Source organism: Leptopilina boulardi, unplaced genomic scaffold (assembly GCF_019393585.1).
Source record: "Leptopilina boulardi isolate dan_hultmark-lab unplaced genomic scaffold, ZJU_Lbou_2.1 LbouV2_341, whole genome shotgun sequence".
NCBI lineage: Eukaryota > Metazoa > Arthropoda > Insecta > Hymenoptera > Figitidae > Leptopilina > Leptopilina boulardi.
The window spans coordinates 2,982,739-3,010,475 of NW_026137909.1; the positions used below are offsets into that span (position 1 = coordinate 2,982,739).

Genomic DNA, 27,737 nt, shown 5'->3' on the forward strand with positions numbered 1-27,737 from the left:
ATACTTGCGTCGTGTACCATTGGATTAAAAGAGACGGAAATATCTTTTGTCTCTTTTATTCCATTGGTACACGACAGAAGTATACTCGGGATCGGTGAGGTATACAAGCGCCTTAAGGCTGCAGTAGGCCTAAGCAGAATGAAATCTCTAATCATAAATCTTAAGCTTTTACATGAGAGAGAAAAGGATAGAAATATCTTTTGTCCTTTTCTCTCTCATGTAAAAGCTTACGATTTACGATTATAGGGATTTCATTCTGCGCAGGCCCAGTCCCATGGCAGCGTTTTGCGTTTTGTCACTAGATCATGAGTGTAAAACAGATGCAAAGAGAGAGAGAGAGAGAGAGAGAGAAATTTCCATTTAACAAACATTTTATATTTCAGATCTTCTACCATCTAAAATTTGAACTAGTAGCGCTACGTCAAAAAAGTGAAACATTTGACAGTCAAAAAGATATCTCATTCTTAGAAAGAAAGTTTCCTCCTTACCCTCTCTACCCCGCCCAAGTTCTAGACAATTTGTCAGATTTCAAGCCGATAGTCGGCAAGCTTTACTTAGATTTTTTTCTATAAAAAAATAAATTTAATAAAACGATTAGAAAAAAAAATGCTCTCATATTTAATTAAAAGTTTTCATTTTTATTTAATTCGCAATATAGAGAAAATTTAGAAAGATAATTATCTTTTTGTAACATAAAAATTCCTATTCATATCCATATTAAATGCAAAAAATTTTTTACACAACAAAGATACAATTATTTTGAAGCTTGTATTTTTATTTTTATCATTAAGTGCAAATTATTTATTTGTCATAAAAGAGAGTAATAACTTTTTTTTCGTGTGAAGTTTGTCATTTAATTGTCGGTTTACTCTTTAAATTGAAAGAAAAAAAGTAAATAAATTACATTTAAAATGTCTAAACGATCAGCAGAAGGTGGCGATTCAAGTTCACAGCCTCCAATTAAAAAAGTTCAATTTGAACCAATTTTAATTGGACCCATTTCAACACTTGAAGAAATGGACATGAAAGTTTTGCAGTTCCAAAATAAAAAATTGGCTCAGGTGAGATGATTTTTTTTTTTTTTTTTGTATAATTATAAGTGTATATAGAGGGGACAATGAGAAATATATTGAAAATCGAGGATTTCTCTATAGTTTGAAAGTGAAAAGATGGAAATTTTCTATTCCTTTCAAGTGTTTACTTTGTATTTATTAAATATTTCGTCTTAATCCACTAATATTTGCGTTCCATTCTAGGAGAAATTTACCTCATTTTGGAGTAACATCAACAATTTACATGAAACTTGATAGTATTATACTTTTTTTTGGTAAAAAGCTCCAAAAAAATAAAATCAATATTTTGAGTAAACACAATTGTTCACTGAGAAAACAATTTATTTAAATTGAAAAGGAATTCTTTTATCTTAAACGGATTTTCCTTATTTAATATTTAAGACGATTTTCTTTTGTGATAAAGGGAAAGTTCTTTAAAATATATCCTTTAATTATTAAAAGAAATTATTTTACTATCAAAAGGAAATATTTTGGAAAAAAACAAATAGATTATTATTTTTTTATTAATTATTAATTATTTATTAATATTATTAGTATCTAATTAATTTATTATTATTTATTAACTTTAAATAAAATAAAATTGAATAATAAAAATTAATAATAATAATTAGTTTTTTTAAAAAAACTTTAAATTCAATTATTTAAAAAAAAAATGTTATCTTACATTATTTGTTAAATTATAGTTAACCAATAATTTTCACAAATTTCTTTAAAAATTGAAATTGTTAAAACTTGTTTAATCAAAAATTCTGTAAAATTTAATTATTGTTTAAAATTAAAAAAAAATCTTGACAAATTAAAATTTTCAATAACTTAAAATCTTTTGAAATTGAATTATTTTTAAAAAAATTTCAACTGTAACTTTTTCAAAATTCAATTATTTTTAATAACTTTAATATTTCCAGGCCTCAGATTATTAAGATTATTAAGATTATTATAAATTTTTTTACAAAATTTTTAAACACTACGTTTTTTTTATTATACATTGCAAATCTTCTTCAGATCTACTTTATTTCAATTATTTAACAAAAATTTTAACTAAAATTCTTTATTAAATTAATTATTACTGTTAATAATTTTAATGAAATTCTTCACAAATTCAATTATCTTAAAAACTATTTTTCAATTACAATTTTTATAAAATTTAATAATTGTTTATTAATTTAAAAAAAATAGCAAATAAAATTACCAAATTTTTTAAATTCAAAATCACTTGAAATTTGATTATTAATAATAATTTCAATTATAACTCTCTCCTGAAATTCAATTTTTTTAAATGATTTTTATAATATTCTTCAAAAATTCAACTATCTGAAACCATTTTTCACTTAAATATTATTTTCAAATTATTCTATTTTTGTCTACAATTTCTAATAAATTTTTTCGTGAAATTATCAAAAATTTTAATTTAAAAAAATCACTTGCAATTTAATTAATTTCAAAAATCTAAATTTAAAGTTTTTGAAAATTCAATTACTTTAAAAAAATGCTATCTAAAATTATTTAATAAACTAGCAAAATTAAACGCGCGCAAGCGCGCCAAATTGAGTATTTAATTGTTTGTTATAAAGATAAATAAAAGATTAATATTATCAATAATAATTTAATTTATTAGAATATTATTACATATTAAATGATAATAATGAAAATTATATGTTTACAGGCCTCGGATTATACGACTTTTTCCGACTTTTTTTTCAAAAATACGACTTTTATCGACTTCTTTTAATAAAATGCGACATTTTTTTTACATTTGAAAAAAATGTAAATAAAATACATGTTTTTAGTATCAAATGTAGATCTTCTTCAGATCTTCTTCAAATTCAATTATTTAACAAATTTTGAACTAAAATGATTCTTCACTAAATTAATTATTTTTAATAATTTTAATGAAATACATCATAAATTCAATTATATCAAAATTATTTTTCAATTAAAATTTTTATGAAATTTAACAATTGTTTATAATTTAAAAAAAAATATTACAATAAAATTGAATTATTTTTTAAAAATTTCAATTCAAAATAAACTAAAATTCAATTATTACCTAAAATTTTAATTCAAAATCAATTAAAAATCCAATAATTATCCAAAATTTTCAATTTAAAATTTAATTATTTACCAAGTTTTCAATTTAAAATGAAATAAAATTCAATTATTTTCTAAAATTTCTATTCAAAATTAATTATCCAAATTTTCAATCAAAAATGAACTTAAATTAAATTATTATCCAAAATTTCAATTAAAATTCAATTATTTCCCAAAATTATCAATTCAAAATGATTTGTAATTCAATTATTTTTCAAATTTAAAATCAAATAAAATTTAATTATTCTCAAAAATTTGAATTCAAAATTAATTGAATTTTCAATATTTTGAATTTAAAAGCATCAAAAAATTAATTATTTCTAAAATTTTCCATTGAAAATTTTTTTATTGAAATTTAATAATTTCAATTATAACTCTAAGGAAATTCAATTATTTTTAACTATTTTAATAATATTCTTTGAAATTTCAACTATCTGAAACCATTTTTCAATTAAAAATGATTTTCAAATTATTGTATTCTGTCCGCATTTTCGAATAAATTTTTAGTGAAATCATCTAAAATTTTAATTACAAAACACTTAAAGTTTCAATTAATTTCAAAAATCTCAATTTTAAATCTTTGAAAATTCAATTAAATTTAAAAAATGTTTTCCAAAAATTGTTTGATAAATTATTTTTAGTTCTGTAAAATTTAATAATTGTTTGAAAATTAACAATATCTTTTGAAATTGAATTATTTTTAAAAATTTCAACTTTAACCCTTCGAAAAGGATTATTATTAAAAAAAAATTTTTTTATTTAAAAATCTGTAAAATATTTTTGTTAAAATTAAAAAACAAATCCACTTTTTTTGGAATATAAATCGACTAAAACGACTTTTTGTGTCTTTAAGTTGATTCGAGGCCTGTGTTTTTATAATTAATATTTAATACGTATTCGTTGGCCCCTGGTACCTTAAAAATAAATTTTTTTCAAATTACTATCTTGTACGAAATTTCCTAGCGCATCTTTTTTCTCATCATAAATTTTTTGTATTTGTATACAATTTTTGAATGAATATACAACTTTAAAAAAAATTTCGTTGGTAAACGTTGTGTACTTCAGCTTCGTGAATTAAATTTTCGAATTTGGAATTTGAAAGAAACTTATTCCGAAATTTGGAAACACAATTATACAACTTTGGCAAAAATGAGAAAAAGAATTGTCAAAATTTGACACGTCATAAGATAACTATTCCAAAAAAACACGTGAAATCAGAAAAGGCCAACTTCAAGTTAGGACAGAAGGACAGACCAAGCATTTTATTATTATACATATAATTATTTTTAGTTTTGTAAAATTTAATTATTGTCTGAAAATTAACAAAATCTTTTGCAATTCAATTATTTCTAAAAACGTCAACTTCAACTCTTCCAAAATTATTATTTAAAAAAAATTTTTATTTAAAAATCTGTAAAACTTGATTAAGTATTGTCTGAAATTTTTTTGACCATAAAAACTAAAAACTATGACAAAATTTTAAATTCGAATAAATTGCTTAAATCAGACTTCATAAAATTATAAAAATGAAACTTTAAGAATTATTTTCGTAATTTGACATACTTAAATAAAATTTTGAAAATTTGTCTTACAATTAGTTCGATTCTGAAATATTCGAAATAAATTTACTTGATAATATTCATTATAGAATTATTCTCATTACAGAATTGATGAAATGAATTAAATATCTAATAACATTAGTTATTTAAAGTAAAATATGTATTAACCAATTAAATTTTGTTACAATAAAGAAAATCGACTTTTTCGACTTTTTTTGGAACATAAATCAACTAAAACGACTTTTTTTATGCCTTAAAGTCGATCCAAGGTCTGAAATTAATTTTTTGTTAAGAGGTGTCAATTTTTTTTTTCTATCATTTGGGATCTAAAATTATTGTGAATTATCAAAATTTAAAAAAAAATTTTTTTTTGTCTTTTAGAAATTTTATTTTTTGAAAATATTAAAATTTTTAAAAATCCATACGATTAATTATTTAATTGTTTAGAATCAAGAAAAAAGCCTAAAAAAATTACCGATAAAAAGTAATAAAAATTGTAGACGGTGAATTACACTGGTAATTATAGTAATTTTCAACATCTTGCATTATATTTATTATTTTTCATTGCTAAATTCTATACACTTTTTTTTCATGAATTTAAAAATTTACTAATTGTCGATGCTTTTAATATTATTAAATAAATAGTAAAATTTCTAATTGGAAGAGACAGAACCTTTATGCTTGAGCATAGAAGAAAATAAATAAATTGGTGCTTAATTTGAATAAAAATTTTTTAAAATAATTAAATTTTAGAATATTAGCTGTTATTTTTTACAGCAATAAAATTTCAGACAATTTTCATTTGAAAATTTAAATAATTGAATTGAATTCATGAAAAACTTTATACAAATTTCTAAAAAGAAAATTTAATTTAAATTTTTGAAAATGATTTGATATTTCAAAGAAATGCAATTAAAGTTTTAGGGGCCATTCATTAATTACGTAAGGACGATTTTGGCTAATTTTGACCCCCCCTACCCCCATGTAAGGATACATAAGATTTTTCGGACCCCCCCTCCCCCTTCTTACGTAAGTTTTTAACAATATTAATGTAATTAAAAAATTAATTACATCAATACAAATGGAAAATACTAGGAAAAATCTTACGTAAGATTAATTTGTTGAAAAACAGGATTATACTGGATCAAAAAATGATTTATTTTATTAATAATAAATCACAAAAAAAATTACAGACGTTTCGACACCAAACGTTGGTGTCCTCTTCAGTGTATATAAAACATCTGTTGAAACAAAAAATACAATTGCCATGAATTTGTGGATTCTAACCTCCATAATGTTGAAAACACTTTTTATTGACCAATTTAAATTTAAAATAATTTTTATAAATTACTTACCATATTGAAAATTAGAGGGAAAATTTTTTTGTAAGATTAGCTTCTACCCCCCACCCCACGTAAGACCATGTAGAGATTTTATAAACCCCCCCTCCCCCTAAGGACCCTTACGTAATTAATGAATGGCCCCTTTTAATATCAATCAATTATTTTTAAAAATAATAAATAATACATCTTTTTTTTTTGAATAATATAATTATTATTTGGATTTAAATATAAATAATTCAATTTTGAAATATTTGTAATTGAAAGTTTTCATATTAGTTTAAATGATTTTAAATTAATTTTAAAAGTAATTTAATTTTCCAACAATTTAGAATTATTTCATTATAAATATTATATTCTTGAAAAATATAATTACTAATTTTGGCATTAAGTTTTAATAGCATAATTATTTAAAACCATAATTGTAACTTTTTTGAGAGCATGAAACGTCTTTGTGAAAAACATAAAGTTCCTCTTTTTACTAATATTATCCCGTTATGTTATAAATTAAAGAAATCATGAATTTTATAGTAAGAAAAAGTTTATTTTGTTGAATTTTCATTTTTTTGTTTTACTTCTTTTTATTTTTCGCTATGTGATGCGCTCCGAAGAAAGGGACCTTAGAAGCAAAAAAAATTGTAGGTTTTGTTTAAAAATTTTTTGAAGTAAAAATACACAAAGAGGATCAACTTTCAATACGTTTATTTCTTCATTACAACCAAAGTATTCAATAAAAACTGATTTCGACTTTAAATAAATAAAAAGAAACTTTTAATCAAGGTGAAAGTCCCGTAGACATAACCTAAAATTCGTTTACTTTTAAGGTCCCCTTCTTCAAAAAAAATGATTCTTTAATGTAAGCTCTTAATAAGTTGTTAAAAAAATTTATTAAAACTAATCAATAATTTTTATTTTGTAACAATTTTTATTAGGGTCCAATAGACCCTAGTGTGATAAATACGTGTTTTTACACAATTGTGACTTAATTTTTTTTATTTCGGCATAGTGTGAAATGTTTTAGTTATTTTAAAAATTATTTTATTTTATGAACCAATGAATAAAAAAAAAATTTTAATTTACAGAGATTAGAGCAACGTCATCGTATGGAAGCTGAACTCCGTCAAAGGATAGAACAATTAGAAAAGCGTCAAACGCAAGACGATGCAGTTTTAAATGTAGTCAATCGATATTGGAATCAATTAAATGAAGACATTCGTGTTTTACTTCAAAGATTTGATGCCGAAACAGCCGATGAATCAGAAAATAAAAGTAAAAAAAAAAAAACATTATTATTTTATTTTTTTGCACAACATTTTTGAATTGAAATTTTATTAAAAAAAAAATAAAATTAATTATTGACAGATGAAAGTGAAGCCACTACCTCTTTTCTCATGCAACTTTCGTCTTGGGATAAAGAAGAACTTGACGATAAATTGGCTAATCGAGTTCAAGTTTCAAAACGTGCCGTTTCAAAAGTTGTTCAAGCCTTCGATCGACTTTCTCAAAGAAATGAAAAAATTACTATTGCTCTCAAAGGCGAATTTGAAGGAGGTATTTTTCTTTTTTTAATTCAAATAAAAAAAAATTAATAAAACGGCTTTTGAATTAAAAATATTTTTTTTGCTTTACAGAAGAAGCACCAAATATCGATGAAGTTGTACGAAACGCAAATACGGAGATTCAAACGGAAAATAGAAATTTACAAGCTATTAATCTTCAGCTTCATGAGAAATATCATACAATATCGCTTAAGGTAATTATTTAATAATCAAAGAATTTAAAAAAAAATTATTAGCGGAAAATATCACTTTCGAGAAAATTTTAAAAAATGTAAACTTTTTCATAATAAAATTTTTTTAGTATAATTTTAATAGAAATTTATTTTTTTAAATTAGTTTAAAAAAAGGAAAAATTCTACGTTTTTAGATGTCAGAACTTCAGGATACAATAACGGGCAAAGATACGTTAGCGGCTGAATTGCGAAATCAAGTCGATGATTTACAGTACGAATTAAATAAAGTTCGTGCACGAAATGACAAATTGGAACATCATTTAGGAGAAGCTATTGAAAAATTAAAAGCATTTCAACAAATTCATGGATCTGATGATAAGGGTAGTAATAAATCGAATACAATTGTTCCTTCCAGTGTATCGCAGACAAAAGTCGAAGATCTACAGAGAGAATTAGAAGAGACACGGGAAATGGCTAATAATCGACTTCAAGAACTTGATAAACTTCATCAACAACATCGCGATGCACTCAAGGAAGTTGAAAAATTAAAAATGGACGTGAGTAAACAAAAATTATTTTTTTTTTCTTAAATTTTGTCAACATAAATCCTAATTTTTTTGAAGGTAAAATTTTTTATTAATAGAAATTTTAATAGATTCTACATTCATTTTATTGATTTTATTTTCAAATTAATAAAAAAAATTTTTATTTAAACAAATTATTATTAAGCAAAATTTTCTTTTAATAGAATTTCTACTTAGTCGATTTTTTAAATAGTAAAATTCCACATTTCATCAAAAACTTTATTTGTTGAAAATTTTATTTGTACAAATTATCATTTAAGAGAAATATTAAATCACAGAATTTTTATTTGACCGAAATTGCAAAAAGCCGAACAAATATCCAACAAAAAAAAAAAAATTGTGGCTCATTCGAAACGCTTAGAGCAAAATTTTGTGATGTGTAATTTTCATTTTTGTTTTAAATTAATTTAGAACGAATGTTATTTTTTTTTAGATTCGACAGTTGCCAGAATCTGTTATCGTTGAAACTACCGAGTACAAATGTTTACAATCACAATTTTCTGTTTTATACAACGAATCAATGCAATTGAAAACACAACTAGATGACGCCAGACAACAATTGCAAACAAGTAAAAATGCTCACTTACGGCATATTGAAATGATGGAGGTAGGTTTCTACTATTAATTTATTATTTATTTTTTTATTCACTTAGAAAATATCAAAGTTCTTAGAGATATTTTATTTAAATTGTACACGGGTTTACAAAATTTTTACCCTTCATTAAACGAAAAATACATAATTTGTTGAAAGAAAAGAAAAATTAACAGAAAAGTTGTCCTTGCAAAAAGAAACATACAAATTAAAAAATGTGATCATTAAAATCACTCCAAGTGACTTAAATAAGTAGAAAGTTCTTGCGCAAATTCACTTTTAGAATTATTAATAAATTCCACACTTTAAGCATGATTCGCTTCACGATAAAGTCGAGTGAGAGGTGAGTTACTACCTAAATTTGTGCTGTGGAATGGCACTTTAACAATGGACCCTTTCCCTTATGGAAATATATGGTATCCTCATGATTGACCGCAGTTCCAAATAATCATGACTAAAGTAGTCAGTACCAAGTTGTCTGGCAGCAAATCTCAAGAAAATATTCTAAACTCTCTCAAGCCTCACTTTCTGATATTCATACTGAGAGGAATATATTATTGATAAGAAATCTACATGAGGCCTGACAAGAGAAAAGAACAAAATCAATAATTTCCCAATAACAATCGTTATAGTTTAGAGCAGGGTCACAAGTCACGCTGCCGATTAACCCTCGTTAAAGGAGCACCACAGATGTTATAATAAAAATTTATTATTTTAATTTTCCTATGAAATGACATTATATTACATTTATTTACATTTAAAGGCAAAAAATTCTTAATAGACCACATATAAACTCTATCCAGGTCCTCTTGTAACGCATAAATGCAAGATAAAGAAGTGATTAGTTTAGAAAATTTTAAGTCGTCTGCATAAACAAGAAATGTGATATGAAGAAAATAATTTTTGATATTATTTATATATATCAGAAAAATAAGAGGACCAAGATAAGAGTCCTGCGGTACAGGTCCGAGAAGAGTCAGAAGCGTGCCCATCACGATGATCGATCTGGGACAAAGAGACTCCTCCTGGCGTCACTCAAAGAAGGTCTATAATAAATCGTTGTCAGTCTTGCAGATAGAATCCACTCATTCGTTATTAAAAATGTCCGAGTGTGAAAAAACCCAGAGGAAGCAAAAAGTGGGAAAAGACTGGATGAGGAGAAATCAAGTCAAGAATCAAGTATATAATTTCGGGATTTTCTTTGTAAAGTAAACAGTTGTGAAAATAAGAGATAACTGCAAGTGAATCTGTTACAATCAGAATAAGTTGAGGATTTAAGGTCTTAGCATAAAGAATAGCTCTGAAAATATTAAAAGTTTTTGCTGTAAGGATAGGGGAAAAAGGTTACAAAGGAATACTATGGGAGTATTCAGTAGCTTAATCGAACAAGGCCACAGAAGCCAACCCCGAGTCCGGATACAGAGATACGTCGGTATAGATTAATCTGTAATCAGAATAGTTTGTGGTAATCAACTGATAAAAGCAGACCTCAGAGGAAGAATGATTCTGCATTTCGTGGCCAGAGTGGCCAAACTCCGTTTTATAGCAGAGTTCAACAATAGTGTAAATGTGAGAGTATGAATTGAGGAGCGACAGTTTCTCCAAGTTAAAGCTAGGCTTATTTCTGTATGCTTTGCGGAGCAAGAGTTTAAGGCTGAGGATAAATGTCACAAATTAGGTTACGGTATACACAAAAGATGATTGAATCACTCACCACTATATGTACATTAAGAAAGGACTTCCTAGGTTTTGAGAAAATACAGCAGGTCTTGGTTTGTGCGACATCCACGCCAAGTTCCTTCAGCGAGATGGTCAAGCGGCTGAGAATAAAGAATAAACTTGAATTCGCGCAAGTAAAGACTGAAAAGAATGGGTTCCGCACGCCATCCTGCGGAACACCAACACTATAAGTTCTGAGGTTGGAGCAATCTGCATCGAAAGAGATGCGTCTATTAGCTGTAATAAAAGAAACGAAATTAATTTTTTTACGAGGGAAGTGGAAAATCTGCATAACTCTGGAGGCCTACTTCTAAGTCAGGTACCTGAAACCCTTACTCGCAGGTTATGTTGGGATGACCGCTCTTGTTCTGTCCGACCCACTCATCCTCCTGTCGTCCTCCGTCATCATTACTTGCGAAATGAAGGACACGATGTTCCTCCAAGAGTCAGCGCTCTGCAAGATAATAGAAACCAACTGGAGTTTTCAACTGCGACTTCAGTGACTACAGCCGAGAACATGGCTTGCCTAAGTTCACGCCAGTGCCCGCAAAAAAGAGAGTGTGCTCCGCGTCGTCAACGACCCGACAACGCTTGTGTAAGGTAGTAGCCAACTTCGCCGTGTTTTCTTTCCAACCATGTTGCGAGGTGGAGAATCAGGCGGTAGGTCCACCTACCTTTTTACTCCCCATCCCATATTTTCTGCTATTTCTGAACAAGTCTACTTCTGGACTCCCTGCGTATTATCGGTTTAAGTCTATTGCTACGCTCTGAAGTAACCGCCAGATCTTTGTTAAGGTGGAAAATTTCTTTTCTTGACATCGCCAATAAATTTATTGGCGGTAATCTAGCGAGTACTAGAACAGCGCAAGTAGACACCGTTTTGAAGGCTGACACTATTCTTTGTACTGGGTCTCTCTGTATCGCGAGAAGCCTGTTAGAGATGCTGTGGATTTTTAAGGCCGAAGCCCAATCAGGGCCAGCATAAAGTTGCTTTGCTTGAACCACTGTCGCCACTAGATTTCGTTTCTTTTCCCTGGGGCCACCGATATTGGGCATCATCTTCGAAAGGTTTCCCATGCACAATTCGACCATTGAGATATGATACATTGAAAAGATTCTGTTCACATATCAGCTTAGGGATGATTAATTTCAATGTCATTGGACAAACACCTAAAAGAAACATGTGAAAAAAGTGAAATTAAATTATTTTAAGCAAGCATTTATTTGAAATATTTTAAAAGACGTCAATGTTCGCTATTATAATATTATAATTACACATTTTTTATTGCAGAATTCGAAAGAGTATATTAAATATATTCTATTTTTCTATACAGTTAAAATTCGATAAAATATAAGTTAGATCCCTCTTCGATTCGCGGCTTCAATTCTGATCTCGATATAAGACACATTTTGCAGAATTGATTGGATGCCGGAGACAAATATCCGTAGACATCACTCACTGCTAATCCGTCTCCAGAAAGCGTTGTGAGAGTAGTATAATTTTTACTCCTTCGTCAGATTCCAATTTAATCAAATCTAGCAGGAAAAGCTTCAATATTTTTTTAAATCCGTGTTTCTTAACATCTTCGGTATAACTTGAGGATACGACATGAATGCTGCTGTCACCAGAATTTAAATGTGGAGGCAGATTTTGAATTCGAAAGTAAATTTATGAATTCCAGTTTTAGAACCAATAGGATTTACTATTTCGAAGTCATCGTAATACAGTTCAATGCGAATCGCGTGTCTATATGTTTGCAAAGATGTGTGATTCTTATAACATTGACCATCCATAAATCCTGCTAAAATATTTTCTTCAGACTCCCTTTCCGAAAGAATTTCACTGTTTGACAATACCATAGTTAGAACATCGATTATAGGAACGTATTGAAAAGTTTCGGAAACTTCGCTTGGCAAATAAGTATTAGATTCTTTATCCCATCGTTGATTACCTCTTTTACCTAGAGGTTCTATATAATTGTAATATTCTTTGAGGGAATCAATTTGTTGATCTAAAGATTTTAAATTTTGGTAAGGACTGTCGAATTCAAAATGCTCTAATAAATCTTTTACCTCTGCTTCTTCTCTCATGTCACGTCGATCAAAGAACTGAGTAACAAGATTTTTAAAATAATTTACAACCTCAAACAAAAGTTCTTCTGACTCATCAATTACTTCCGAAAGCAAAGCAAAGCTTCTTCTTCTTCCGGAACTTGATTTACTGCTTCCACTTCAGGAACAGCTTCATTATTTTCATAATTTTCTATACCAAATCTTATTTTAGATTGAACTCTTGCGTTTTCTTTGTTCAGTTCCTTACATTTTTTATTTTCTTCATGGACATCAACATCACTGCTAATGTAAATCTTTCTCGTTGTTTTGTCCCAAAGTCTGTAGTTCGAAGATTCACCATCATATCCAACAAAGATAACTTTTTGCGATTTCGGATAAAATTTTCTTTTCTCTTTTGGAATGTTTAAATTAAGCATCCGATTCGAACACTTTTAAATGCGCGATTTTTTGTTTTCGGTTAAACCATTTCTCGAAAAGTGTCATAATTTGACCTGGCTGGATCACTCTGTTAAATATATAACACGCTGTGTTGACTTCCTATGTCCAGAGTTTCTTTTCTATTCCACTGCTGATCAGCATTGATCGTGCACTTTCCACAAGTGTTCTGATTTCCCGTTCAGCCCTTCCATTCTGCTCATGAATATAGGGAGTAGAAAATTCATGCACTATTCCATTTTCTTTAACATGCTTGGAAAATGCGCTACACGTGTATTCAGTTCCATTATCTGAATGCAACACTTTAACCCTATTTCCAGTTTGTTTGAAAATAAAAGCTTTAAATTCTTTATATTTGCCAAATACTTCGAACTTGTGTCAGAGGAAATATACTTTTCTAAAGCTTGTAAATTTATCCTTGAAAGCCACAAAAAAATTTGAACCTCTTGGTGATTTAATATTTACAGGTCCACACACGTCTGTGTGTATTTTCTCGCCTGCCTTAAAACACTTTACATTCTCGATTGAATAATGTGGTTTACGAGATTGTTTTCTCATTACACATACTGCACAAAAGAATTTGTTATTTTTACTGTCCAAAAAATCATAATTAGTGAAAGCTTTACCTGTTTTTACTACAATTTGAATATTTACGTGTCCCATACGCTTATACCAAAGCTTTAACATGTTCATTTTATCCGTAACTACGCAGAATTTCACGGGCATTTTTACTGTAAATAGCATTTGAAACAGATTCTCGTACCGCTTTCCAATTGAAGTCACTTTTCCACTAGAGTCACAAATCTCACATCTGTCTTTATAACTGTCGTATGAAAAACCTTTATTGTTCACTGATCCGATGGAAAACAAATTTATTCTCAGTTCAGGCACTAAAAGCACGTTTTTCATTTATCTCCTGACGCACTGTTCATTTACATTTTCAATAATTGTCACTGTCCCTATGCCAACTGCACTTAACACTTTGTCATTTGCAATTTTCACAACATGATTTTCAGTTAAAGGTTCAAAGCAAGCAAAAAACTCTTTTCTACAAGTCATATGCATACTTGCACCAGAATCAGCAATCCACACATCAACATCTTTCGTTGTAATTTTTGAATGTAGTACTTGTACATCACCTGTGTAAACTACTGTCTTCGGTATTGACAGTTCACTTTCGCTTTGTCTAAACTGCCTCTAAACATCATTAACAACTGTATATTATTATTGTTGTCACTGTCCACTGCACTATAAACTTCTTTATTATTTGTCACTACTTAATTAGTGACATCACTGATGTATGCTTCTTGTTCTCCTGTAGATTGTTTCTTTCCGCCTTTTTCTGCTTATAATCTTACGGGACATTCGCGGAACCAGTGTCCTGTTTCTTGACAGTATGAACATTTTGTCCGTTTTTTAAGGGCTTCAATTTTATTTTTCTTACTTGTTCCCTCGTTTTTCTTGTTCTTTCCTTTAGGATCGTGGATATTTCTTTTTAACTCGAGTGCCTGAATTTGAAGAGCTATTAATGAAGCATTTTCTTCCGTTTCAGTCATCCGCTTGTCTTCACGAATTAATCGAGCAATGAGAGCATCATTTTTCCTTTCAGCTTTCCACAGAAAAAATCTGGTGTTATTTTTGTTGCGGGTAATTTTCTTAAATGCTGAAACCCATAAGATTTAACCCAGATTTAGGGTGAAATTTGTTGCGTGTTATTTTAACACCAATTCTGGTGTTAAAATAACACTTTGTTTTTCTCGGCATGCATTGCCAAGCCATTCGGAACGTAGAAAATTTTGGTGGTATGCTGCTTAATACTTTGATTCCACTGCTGTATTAGAGGGCTTATCATTGTGATCTGCAAGCTTTTTACAGATAGATTCAAATTCTTCAATTTGCTGCGAAATTAATTCTCCTTTTTTTATATGAAAAGAATAACATTGTTCCCACGCACACACGCAACCATGCTACATACCTGAACCATACAAAATATCATTCATTCTACAAGAAATTTAACAGAAGTATTCAGAGGATCTAGAGTTTGTGTGTTATTCAAAGAACGTTTTTTATTTTCATTAATTTGTTTAAAGTAAAACTGACTGTTTTATTTTCAGCATTCTGTTTTAGGTAAATGAGGGTAATATGTCTCCGAATGTCAGGGCAGGCGATTGAATATTTGTGGATTTTTCCATTTTGTTTCACTATTATATTATTTGTGTGGAATTGTTTATCAAAATATTCGCGTTTATTTAATTACAATTTAACTGTTTTCTAGAAGACAGAAGTTATTTGAAGTTAAATTTATTTTATTTTCATTAGTTATCAAAATAAGAGTATAGCAGATATCTGTATACAGAAGTAAACACAAGACGATTATTTGAATTTCTTTAATTTTTTATATCTTACTTTACCTGATTTGAAGGAATTATACTTGTATGCAAGGATCTGAGTTAAAAGGACGTTGCAGCACGTTGTATGACCCAGTAGTTTGTCTTCTGGTTGCAATTCTGCTGCCCGCTTCTCAGTTGAACCCTACGTGCACGTGGTTATTATATGCTAATTACGTTGTTCTTATTATTTCAGAAATTATAATCTATTTGTTATTTTTAATTTCATTGATTTATTTATGTATTTTAATCCCTCTATCTTTTTCGATAGAACCACGTACTGCGCGCGAAATTTTAAAAAAGACAAATAAATTAATTTTAGTTATTAAATACGTAGTTGGACTTAAAATTCCATTATTTTCAAAAATTTCAATTTAAAACCTTTTAAAATTTAATTATTTCTATAATTTTCCATCTAAAACTTTCTAAAAAAATAATTTCAACTATAACACAGGCCAACAAAATTTACTTTTCATGCACATCAGGTTTTCGAGTTATTCTAAACTTAAAGTGCAAAAAACCCGTTTTTAACTATATTTGAAAACATGCAACATCTAAAGACAATTTTTTCTAAAAGGTAAATATTGCATCTGAAAGTGCTACTCTTCCCCTTTAAAAGCCATTTTGAAAATTTAAATGCCTTCATTTGAGTCATTTGAAATTGGCACTACAATCTTAAAAAATGAAAAACCGACAATGAATTCTAGGTAGATTAACAATAGTTCTAGAGTTCTATAAATTTTAAAACAATAGTTCCATAGATTTAGACCAAAAAACGTGATATTGAAAAAATAAGGTGCTAACTTCACCCAGCACTATAATTTTTGCAAAAAAGAATTCTGAAATATTATTCCTATAGAAAATACAGAGTTCTAGAGTTCTCTTATAAAACAAAAAATAGTATCCGTTAAATGGATTATGTTTGGATATATTATTCCATTAATTTTCACAAATAGAGGAAAAGGTTCCTCCTCCTCTACTACATTGCTATTTTTTTATTATGAAACAAATATTGATCAATATTTAGTTTTACATTTTTGATTTTAGTAATTATCGGCTTGTTTTTTTTATTTTTAATATTTTTTTTTTAGTTTGTTTCTTTTCATTAAATTTTTTTTTCTGTTATTGTTTTTATCTTTTTTTGTTTGTGTAGCCTTATTGGCTACTTCAATTGTTGTGGTTTTATTAGTGATGCAGTAGTCGCTGGCAGAGATTGTTAGAGGACCTGCCTCATCTGTTGCGCCATCGCACACAGTACTCGTCGCCTGACTTTTTTTTATTATTAATGCCATCTATAGAAAAAAAATAGAAAAAAAATTTTCTTTTGGCTATATATAAAAAATAAAAAAAAATATATCTCTAATTTTTATTAATGCATGCGTATTTTACAGATTTAAGATTTGTTTTATTTTAATCTATAATAATTGTTGTAATACTAATTTTATGATAAGTATTAGCACTGTAGCATACCTCAAAATTTAGTCAATTACAAACACAATTTCTTTTGACAATCACGAAATAGCACTGAATTAACCAAATGACAGTTTGTACACTACAATTTTATGAATTTATATTTTCCTACTTAATTTTGATATTTCAATTTTCTTTTGATTATTTTTAATGTATTAATATAATTGGTTTCTGTTATAATAAGGTAATTGACCAATTATATTATTTATTTGATTTAGGCGCTATTTATTTCAAATTTGAAAATATATAATTATTTATTATGTATATTTTTTTTTTTTAATTTATTAGGAGGAACAATTTTAAAAATTTTTTTTTTAAATTGTTCCTTTTTGTATCACATATATTATTTAATATAAAACACATATTTTTTAAACATTTGTTTTTATATCAAATAAGTTCGCCTCGAGTACGGAACCCTTGATTTCAGTGCGAGTGTAACTTGCACTTGTCCGATTTTTTGAGTTAATTAATATATCTTATGATGTAAATAATAAATTGTAATTTAAAATTAATTTTTCTTTTTAGAGTGAAGAACTTATGGCTCAAAAGAAATTACGCGGAGAGTGTATTCAACTTGAAGACGTTCTAGCCCAATTACGTAAGGAATATGAAATGCTACGTATTGAATTTGAACAAAATTTAGCAGCAAATGAACAAACAGGACCAATAAATCGAGAAATGAGACATCTAATAACTTCACTTCAAAATCATAATCAACAATTGAAAGGTGAAGTTCATCGTTATAAACGAAAATATAAAGACGCTTCAACTGAAATTCCAAAATTAAAAAAAGAAGTCGAAGAATTAACTTCAAAACTCGGTCAACAAAATACGCAGGACAATAAAGAAGGAAATAATTCTGATGGCAGTGGCAAAGAAGAAGATCCTTCTAATCCTGTACCTGGTTCGGCTCAGGTAATTTTATTTTTAGTTTTTTAAATTTATTTACTATCTACTTCCGGTTAGATAAAAAATTAATTTTTTATAGAAGTGAAAAATTTGAAAATTGTTTTTTTTTGTAGATAAAAGAAGAAAGTAATGTATTAATAAAACGAGAAGTTGGAATTGATGAAGAATTAGAGACAATTGAAGTGGGTGAAAATGAAGGAAATAAAGTAGCTCATGAATCATCTACATTAACATCACCAGTATTAAAAAAAGAAAAAGACATTAAAAGGGAGAAGGATATGAAAAAGGAAGCTGTAAAAACAGAACATCGTGATCCAACTCATAGAGCATCGAAGGATGCTAAGGCTGTGGAAGCGGAAATTGTTCGAGATTTAAAAGCGCAACTGAAGTAAGTTTTTTTTTTTAATAAATCAAAAATCAGTTTCTATAGAACTGTGAACAATTTTTTTTTCAACTTATGAAAAATAAATCTCAACTCTTTCACACGCCTAGGGGATAAATATTTATTTCACAAATAAAAATCTCAAGAACTTTAATAAACATCAATGTTATTTTTTTTAGTCGACTTTAACGTATTTTTTTAAGAATAGATACTTTCACAATACAAAGTGATTTTTATGTTTAGGACCCCCTAAAAAAATTTTTTTTTTAATTCCACTTTTTTTGTTTAAAAAACGAAAAAAATTAAATTAAAAAAAAATTTTAGGGGGTCCGGAACATAAAAATGACTCTGTATTATAAATCGATTGTGTCCAAGACTTTCTATTGTTTAGAAGAAAAATCTAAATATTAATTAAAAACTCTTAAAATAATTTTTAAAAAATTTCTAAATTCTGGACAAATTTATTTAGAACAAAGAAGTTATTGGTAGTTCTTGAACCGATTAAAAAAATTAAGAAAAATTACGTAATTTTTAAATAAGTTCGTAAAAGTTTGAAATTTTGATCAAAAAAAGTACGAAAATTAGGTACTTTTGCCTAAAAATAAAATTATGTTGTTCTTTTACTACATACCGTCAATCGTGGCTATAACACTAAAAAAAAACGCTACTTTTTTTACTTCACAAAAATTTAGAATTTAAATTTTTTAAAAATATTTCACCTCTTGCGTTATGTTGTAGACATCCGTCTAAAAGTATCCTGTAAGTTAAATGACAAAAAAAAAAATTTTTACCAGAGTTTTAGTAACTTGAAGTGGTGAGTATAATAGCCCCAAACGTGAGGCTATTATATTCAGTTGTTGTTCCTCAACAAAAAAAATGTTGAGGATATATTATAAATAAACAAACATTACTGAGTATAATAGCTCCAAACGTGGGGAAGGAAAACAGCCCCGCGTTTTGGGGCTATTATACTCAGTAAAGTTTGTGTATTTACAAAAGATTCTCAACATTTCTTTTTTATACAGCTTTAGCTATATGAAATCTTTTCTGCAGATAGTCTAGATTACGATTAAAAAAAATTGAAAATGGAAAAAAAAAATTTTTTTATAACAATTGTTTAACAAATTTTGAAATTAAACATTGAAATTTTACTAAAATCTATATTTATTAAAAACGGTGTAATTTTTTTTTAAATGATATTTTTTAGGTTAATTAAACAACATAATTTAATTTTTAACATGCTCTTTATGTTAATTTAGAAGAAAAAGTTACAGAATTAACTTTGAAAAACATATGGGCGATTCCACGTGAGATTTACCTTTGACCTTTTAAATTCGTCTAAATATATTTTTTCTTATTCTTTGTAGAAAAAAAAGGTTTACGTATTTTATTATTTTTTTATAAGTGATTTTTAAAAATCTGATTTTTTCAAGTTTTTTTTTTGAAATACACATAATTTCAATGACATGTGACTCTAAAAGTATTGAATTTAGGAATTATGATTAAGATACAAAAAAATTTCAGTTTTTTATTGACTTTTAAAATATGTTAACGAAAAAAAAATTTTGGAATTTGTTTATAAAAAACAGCGATTTTTCATAAACAAATTAAATTTTTTTAAATTTAGGCGCGATTTTTTTTATTTTTTTCTTTAATTTTTACACACATGAAAATAAAAAGAAAATTTTGTAATAAGTTTTGGAGTGGGCCTGATGATCTTTTTGTTTATATGATTTGTTTAAAAAAAAAATTTTACTTTTTTTTCGTTTTTTTTTTTATTTTTCAAAATGAAAAGTGTTTTTGACACTAGGATCTACTAGTAAACTCATAGAAAAGCAAATTGAAATACATTTTATTTTGAAAAATAAAAAAAAAACTAAAAAAAAGTAAAAATTTTTTTTTAAAACAAATTATATAAACAAAAGGATCATCAGGCCCACTCCAAAACTTATTACAAAATTTTCTTTTTATTTTCATGTGTGTAAAAATTAAAAAAAAATTTTTAAAAATCGCGCCTAAATTTAAAAAAATTTAATTTGTTTATGAAAAATCGCTGTTTTTTATAAACAAATGCAAAATTTTTTTTCTTTCGTTAACATATTTTGAAAGTCGATAAAAAACTGAAACTTTTTTGTATTTTAATCATAATTCCTAAATTCAATACTTTTGGAGTTACATGTCATTGAAATTAAGTGTATTTCAAAACAACTTGAGAAATTCAGATTTTTAAAAATCACTTATAAAAAAATAATTAATTTTAAGAAGTGAGTATAATTACCCAGAGAATTTTCGTTTTTTAGTTTTTCACACCTCTTAAAATACGTAATAAAAAATCAGAACTAAATTGACAACATTTGCAATATTTTGCGAAATACTAGAAAACTCTTCGAAATCCAGTATAAAGTTTTGCGAATGTGAAAAAAAAACTTTTTAAGACTTTTTTTACTTTATGAATTTTTTTTAACGTTCTGACAAAAAATTAAGTAATAACATTTAGGGCCCTCTGTAGTAAAACTATCAAACAATATTTATACTAAGCGGCAAGTTTAAACATTTCATTATAAATATTTTATTAATTAAAAACTGGTACTGGGTATAATAGCCCCTAGATGAGTAGAATCGCCCCAGAAGAGATATATTAAATTCAATAATTTTAATACGTTCTATAGAATTATTATAGTGAATTTCTATATTCTAGTCAAATTCCAAAGAACTTTTTTATTTAGGTCTTTAAAAATTTTGCTTAAATTTGTAATTAATAACTCACGGTGCGCCAGAAGGTGGTTTTAATAAAAATGAATTGGCACTTAAAAATTCTTTTTGATTATGATTCTTAGATGAATAACAAACATTTCTCAATAGTTTTTAAAATCAGTTTACGTGCACGATTTAAATAAAATTGAGTTTTTATATAAAAACAGTGTTTTATGGGGAATCAGAATTTATTTAATCTAATAAATACTGTAATAAATGATAAAATAATTACTTATTTTCAATTTTACATATAAATAATTATATTGCCGTAGTGTGTGTGTCCAATTTTAAAAAATTAAATTTTAATGTTAAAAGAACGATTTAAAGAGTGACAAAATTTATTTAAGAGAGTCGAATGGTCTCTGAAATTTTTTGGCAAGAAGAGACCTTTAAGTATCGCTCTATAAAAACGGCACTAAACGTGAAAATGATAAACATTGATTTTAAAATACTTTCTTCTCGAAAGACGGACACTTTTTACAAAAGCAGCTAGAGATCCTTATCTTATATAAATTTCCTAATTCCGAAAGATTATGCGAATCCATACAAAAACACGATTGCAAAACGAAAAGTAATATAATGACAGGTACATTACCTCCTGCCGCCGTCAGATGGCAGCAGCAGGCAGGTCGCACAAAGTCGCGATAATTAAAGCTCTCTTCTTGCCAAAGAATTTCAGATACCGTTCAACACTCTTAATGCATAAATATAAAAACGAAACAAGAAAATAACTTCATTGTTAATAAATTTATATGAACCCAAATCTAAAACATCTATTATCTATACGCATATAAGTATACATTAAATGAATTCTGGTTCCTCATAAAACACTATTTTTAAATATTTAAAACTTAATTTGTTTTAAATTGGGCACGTAAGCTGATTTTAAAACCTATTGAGAAAAGTTTTTTATTCATCTTAGAACCATAATCAAAAAGAATTTTTAAGTGCCAATTCATTTTTATTTAAACCTCCTTCTGGCGCACCGTGAACTCTAAAAACAAAAAGAATAACTGTAGCTTTATTTTTTTTTTTTTAATTTTTGTTATTTCTGGGTAGTGAAAGAGTTAAACAAATTTTTTTTTACCAATATTTTTACATTTTTAATTTTATTTTTAATAGAAAAGCCGTTAATGAAATGAAGGAAATGAAACTGCTTTTGGATATGTACAAAGGTGTGGGAAAGGAACAACGCGATAAAGTTCAACTTATGGCTGCTGAACGTAAAACGAGAGCTGAACTTGAGGAATTGAGACAACAAATTAAGAAAATACAGGTACAAAATTGTTTATTATTAAGGGTCCCTATCCCATTAACATAACCTTAAACTAAAAAGTTGTTTTCAACAGGAAATAAAACTGTAAATAAAATTAATTTCAGTCAAATTCGAAAGATTCAGTTGTACAATTTTCATAGAAATTTGATAAAAATTATAATTTTTCACTAAATTTTAAGAAAAAAAAAACACAAAATGATTATTAATTATTATTTAACAACAAATTTTAACTGAAAATAATTTTTTTTTTGAAAATTATATAATTCGATCTTTTGAATTTAAGTGAAATTAATTTTTAAATATGTCTTTAGTTCTGTTAAAATCTAATTTTTAGTTTGAGGTTAAGTTAATGGGTTGAACGTTGAACCTCCTTGGGTGTTTTCGGCATTCACCTCAGAGTTAACTCTAGAGTTAACAGTGGTGCTCAATGATATTATCAATGAAAATTTATTTACCTAAATAAAATAATTGATTTTCTATTTTCATCACCCTGAGTTTGAAGTTAGTTGTCCTTGTTTGCTTACTTTTTTTTAATTTATACGTATTTTTTGTTTTTCATTTAAAAATGGAACATATTTTTGCTACCCATAAACGTGTTATTTTTTTAAAGTTTATAATTTTCAAATTTTTCATTATTTCCCTAACTTTAATTAATCTGAATTGTTTTAGAAACTAGATTATTTATTTTAATTAAAGTTGTTTTTTATAAATAAAAAGTTAAAATAATTTTTAATAAAAATAAATTATTATGTTTCAATTTACACTTTTCAAAACAAACAATTCGTTCACAAATTTTGTCGACCATTAAAAGTTAGGACTGACCCTTTTTCTTTACTCTCGCAAGAAAACAGAGTTAACTCTGGGTCATCTAGTAATAAATTTTTGGGGACTTTTATGAAATCTAGAAACAAAAAATTTTATTTTAACATTACATTACTAGAATAAAAGGCCCGTTTCACATGTTGTTACAATTGCAAACCCTGCGCCAATCAAAATGAATCGTCTATGCCAAATTGCCAATCAACAACGTTCACAACCAACAGACGAACTGAAAATCAAAATTTACATTTGAGCACCACTGCTAACTCTAGAGTTAACTCTGAGTGAATGCCGAAAACACCCCTTAAAAGTAGATGTAAATTAAATTTTATTTTTTTCAACATAACATTTTTTGCACAATAGCTATTAGTAATTAGTTTCTAATTTTAAATATTTATTTTATTATACTAAGATGTATGGAGGCTTTAAATTATTTAAAATTAAATTTCATTAAATTTTTTGTTTACGTTAAAAAACATTTTTTAATTTCGAAAAATAGAGAAAAATATTAATTTTTTAAAATTTCTTGTATACATTTCTTTAATATGAAGAATATTTTACATAAAAATACAACAAAAAAAATTTTTGTTTTTAAAGGAAAGTAAACGAGAGGAGAGAAAGAAACTAGCGGACGAGGATGCTCAAATGAAAATCAAAAAATTAGAGGAACAAACGTATTCATTACAAAAACAAGTTGCTTCTCAGAAACAGGTAATTAATGTTTTCCCCTGATTTTTCCTTTAGTTTTGCGCATATACCACCAATGAGATTTAGTTTTAAAATATTTTCATTCTTTTTTTTTTCTGAAAAAAGGAAAAGATTGTTTTATTTTTAATTGAAAAAACTTATTTGGGGCGGTAAGTGCGCATGAACTTTTAATTAAGTTGTTATCAGAGACTATGAGCTCGAACGGTGTTGTAACGCTGAACAGAGTTGTGTGTGGCTTCAGGAGGAGGAAGCTCTACTTAACGAAATGGAAGTGACAGGTCAAGCATTCGAAGATATGCAAGAACAAAATTCAAGGCTGATTCAACAATTACGAGAGAAGGACGATGCTAATTTCAAATTGATGACGGAGCGCATAAAAAGCAATCAATTGCATAAACTTGCGAGGTTTGTATTTCAAGATTTAGAGTTCTTTTTTTTATGGCATGTAAACGCGAAATGCAGCTCAACTTTAAAAAAAAATTTATTTCTTCCCTTTTTACCAATTTACCTGATTGTTAATTTGACAGTGTTTTATTCTTTCACTCGCGAACTATTTTAACTTAATAGTAAGCAATTGATTTTCCTCAAATTTTATCAGAAAAAATATATGCCAGTTGAATTTTTTCACGATGGAATATTAAAAATGATTATTTTTACAGGATGTCTAACGGTTAGGAAAGTCAGGGAATTTCTTTAATTTTCTGGAATTTTTTTTAGAATAAATTAAAGTAACTATTAGAGGACGCATGAATATGTTTTAAAAATCATTAGTTAGAATTTTCATTTTATGGAATTTCATTTGTCATAATTATTTTTGAGCCAAATTTTTATTTGTTCGAATTAGTATTTTGCAGAATTTTCATCAAAACAATTTTCTATATTACACAATTTTTATTTTAACCGAAAATTCACTTCACAAAATTTTTATTTGTTCGAATTTTTATTTGTCAGAATTTTTATTTTGCTCAAATTTTCATTTAACATAATAGACATTTTAAAGAAATTTTAATTGGGTATTATTTCATTTTATAGAATTTTCTTTCAGATGAATTTTCATTTGTCCGAAATTGTAAATGGCCGAACAAACAACAGACAGAAAGATTTCGGCGCGATTTTTATAATCAACCAATCACAATTTTTATGGATAATTTTTGATTGATTGATTGATTGATTTTAAAAATCGCACCAAAATCTGTCAGACTATTGTTTGTTTGGCCATTTCCAATTTCGGACAAATGAAAATTCTATCTTATATATAAAAATTCTGTAGTATGAAAAATCGGCTCAAAAATAATGATGACAAATGAAATTCCATAAAATAAAAATTCTAAATAATGATTTTTAGAACATAATAATACGTCCCACTATTAGTTTGAAATTTTTTTTTTCCTTTTTTTCCAAAGCAAATGCAAATTAAAAATTTGGCCTTTACACTCAATTATTAAGCAAATGTGATATATCTTATATTTATTAAGTTAATAATTATTTACTACTATTTATTGAATCTAATAAATGATTTTCTGAACTTTAAAGAATTAATTATTTTTTTTCAGTGAAATATTTGGTTTTTTAATATAAATAAAAATTATTTGTTACAATTTTATTTTACCGGTTCAACTTCAAATAAAGTAAATTATTCATTAATAAGAATAATTATTTTCTTATTTAATGCTAATACCCACATTTAACTTATAAAAATTTTTACTGCGTCGAATCTTAAATTATCGAATTTCTATTTAGCAAACTTATATAAAGTAGATTTTATATTATGCAAAATTTTCAATTTACATTTAACTAAAATTCGATTTAATTTCTATTTAGCAGAACTCTTATAAAGCATTGTTTCTAATACTTCTTTAAAAATTTTAAATTAATATAATTTCAATTTAACGAAATTTATGTCTAGAAAAATTAACAAAAAAAAAGAAGAACTTAGTAGAATTTTTTTTTTAAATGAGAATTTTGTTAAGTAAGAATTAGTACGAATTAAAATTTTCTTTAATAAAAACTTTGTTAATTAAGAATTTTGTTAAATAGAAATTCTGTTAATTGTGGATATATTCAATGACAATTCAGTTAAGTAAATATTTTAATAAAGAGAAAAATAAAAAAAAAAAAGATAAAACCTAAACATTGATTTGTTTTTAATAAATAAATTTTTTAAAACTATTTCTCGCTGGAATGTCTCATTAATTTTAATGATCAACGTTTTTCAGAGAAGAAAAAGATGTCCTAAAGGAGCAAGTAACAACATTGACAACACAGGTAGAAGCTGCTAATGTCGTTGTACGAAAATTAGAAGAGAAAGAACGTCTATTACAAAATTCTCTAGCAACTGTGGAAAAAGAACTTGCACTGAGACAACAAGCCATGGAAATGCACAAGCGAAAAGCAATTGAAAGTGCCCAATCTGCTGCTGATCTTAAACTTCATTTAGGTAATTATTATTAGATTAATTCTTATTTTTCAGTCTTTTTCTTAGACGAGCTTGAGAAATTTGCAGTTAAACATATTTTTAATTGTTTTTTTTTTTTAGAAAAATACCATTCTCAAATGAAAGAAGCACAGCAAGTTGTTGCTGAAAAAACCAGTTCTCTTGAAGCTGAAGCATATAAAACGAAGCGTTTACAGGTAAATATATTTTTCTATAGTTAACATTGTCTACTTATTAATTCGCATTTTTTTTTTAGAATATAAAAACTATTTCTATATTATTAATATTAATAATATAAATTTATTAACATTAATAATTTCATTTCACTGAAGTAGATGATTTATTTTATTTATTTATCTAGTAATTTATTTAATTTAATCATTATTTTTCTTTAAATTTCTAGGAGGAAATAGCGCAACTACGACGAAAGGTGGAACGAATGAAGAAGATTGAATTGGCGGAGACGGTGGATGAAGTGATGGCCGAAGAACTCCGAGAGTACAAAGAAACGTTGACATGTCCCTCGTGCAAAGTGAAGAGAAAAGATGCTGTTTTAACAAAATGCTTTCATGTATTTTGTTGGGATTGTTTGCGCACACGTTACGAAACACGACAACGCAAATGTCCAAAATGCAATTGTGCCTTTGGGGCCAATGACTATCATAGACTTTATCTTTCCACTTGAGAGAAAAAACGTCGGTCTTAAATATAATTTAATGCCTATTTGTAAATACGTATTAGTACACATGCATGTTCGAAAACATTCGATTAAATTTTTTTTACTTTATTATTATTTTTTTTTTTTGTTACTAGTTTATTCATTTATGCAGACGTGAATTCAAAGCAAATGAATTGCAATTAAATGTATGTAAGTTGTGTATTAAAAATAGTAATTTATACAGTAAAATAATTATCATATTTATTCGTAGTATTTTTATTTTTTCCAATTAGAAAATAATATAATTTTTCGAAAAATAGTGAAAAAAAAGTACTTAATACTAAATTATAATTTTTTTTTATATTTATTAATTTGCAAAATAACCATTTTTAATTTTCTTCAACTTTATTTCATTTCTTCATCAATGAAATTCGATGAAATCGTTGGGAAGTAGGTTTCATACTTCCATTTAGGAAAAACTCTCTTGTAGAGTTTCATCAGCACAGTGTCTTGTGATTTCAATTGACCATCAAAGTGACATTTCATGTGACCATGTGTTCCTGTTGAATAAAATTTTTTTTTATTTATTTTACAATATATACATTTTTATGTATTTTCTTATATTATTTCATATATCAAAATATATTTTTAAAAAATTTTTTATCACGTTTTTCATATGGGGAATTCCACGGGAAATTTCCATTCAAAAAATTTTTTTTTCCCAAAACATTTTTTTTTCGAAATC

The 27,737-nt window shown here is 26.7% G+C and overlaps 2 protein-coding genes across 3 annotated transcripts in view; one reads left to right on the forward strand and one right to left on the reverse strand.

The window, feature by feature from the left end:
• The first annotated feature begins 529 nt into the window (after positions 1 to 529).
• On the forward strand, positions 530 to 27,256 carry LOC127285793 (E3 ubiquitin-protein ligase Bre1). 2 transcript variants are annotated; one of them, XM_051311968.1, is made up of 14 exons: positions 530 to 1,061; positions 7,143 to 7,329; positions 7,423 to 7,611; positions 7,692 to 7,813; positions 7,987 to 8,349; positions 8,810 to 8,983; positions 17,578 to 17,967; positions 18,075 to 18,349; positions 22,220 to 22,373; positions 23,790 to 23,903; positions 24,124 to 24,305; positions 26,117 to 26,337; positions 26,437 to 26,531; positions 26,738 to 27,256. In XM_051311968.1, the coding sequence occupies exons 1-14, from the start codon at positions 912 to 914 to the stop codon at positions 27,017 to 27,019; spliced, it is 2,898 nt and encodes a 965-aa protein (XP_051167925.1). In that variant the 5' UTR covers positions 530 to 911; the 3' UTR covers positions 27,020 to 27,256. The 2 variants fall into 2 exon arrangements, with proteins under 2 accessions (XP_051167925.1, XP_051167926.1); XM_051311969.1 differs by having other exon boundaries at positions 24,142 to 24,305.
• Positions 27,076 to 27,737, reverse strand: part of LOC127285794 (pre-rRNA-processing protein TSR1 homolog) — a 141,584-nt gene continuing 140,922 nt past the window's right edge. Inside the window, exon 12 of the mRNA XM_051311971.1 lies at positions 27,076 to 27,552. Coding sequence (XP_051167928.1) covers positions 27,398 to 27,552 — 155 coding nt within the window. The 3' untranslated portion in view covers positions 27,076 to 27,397. The remainder of the gene's footprint in view (positions 27,553 to 27,737) is intronic.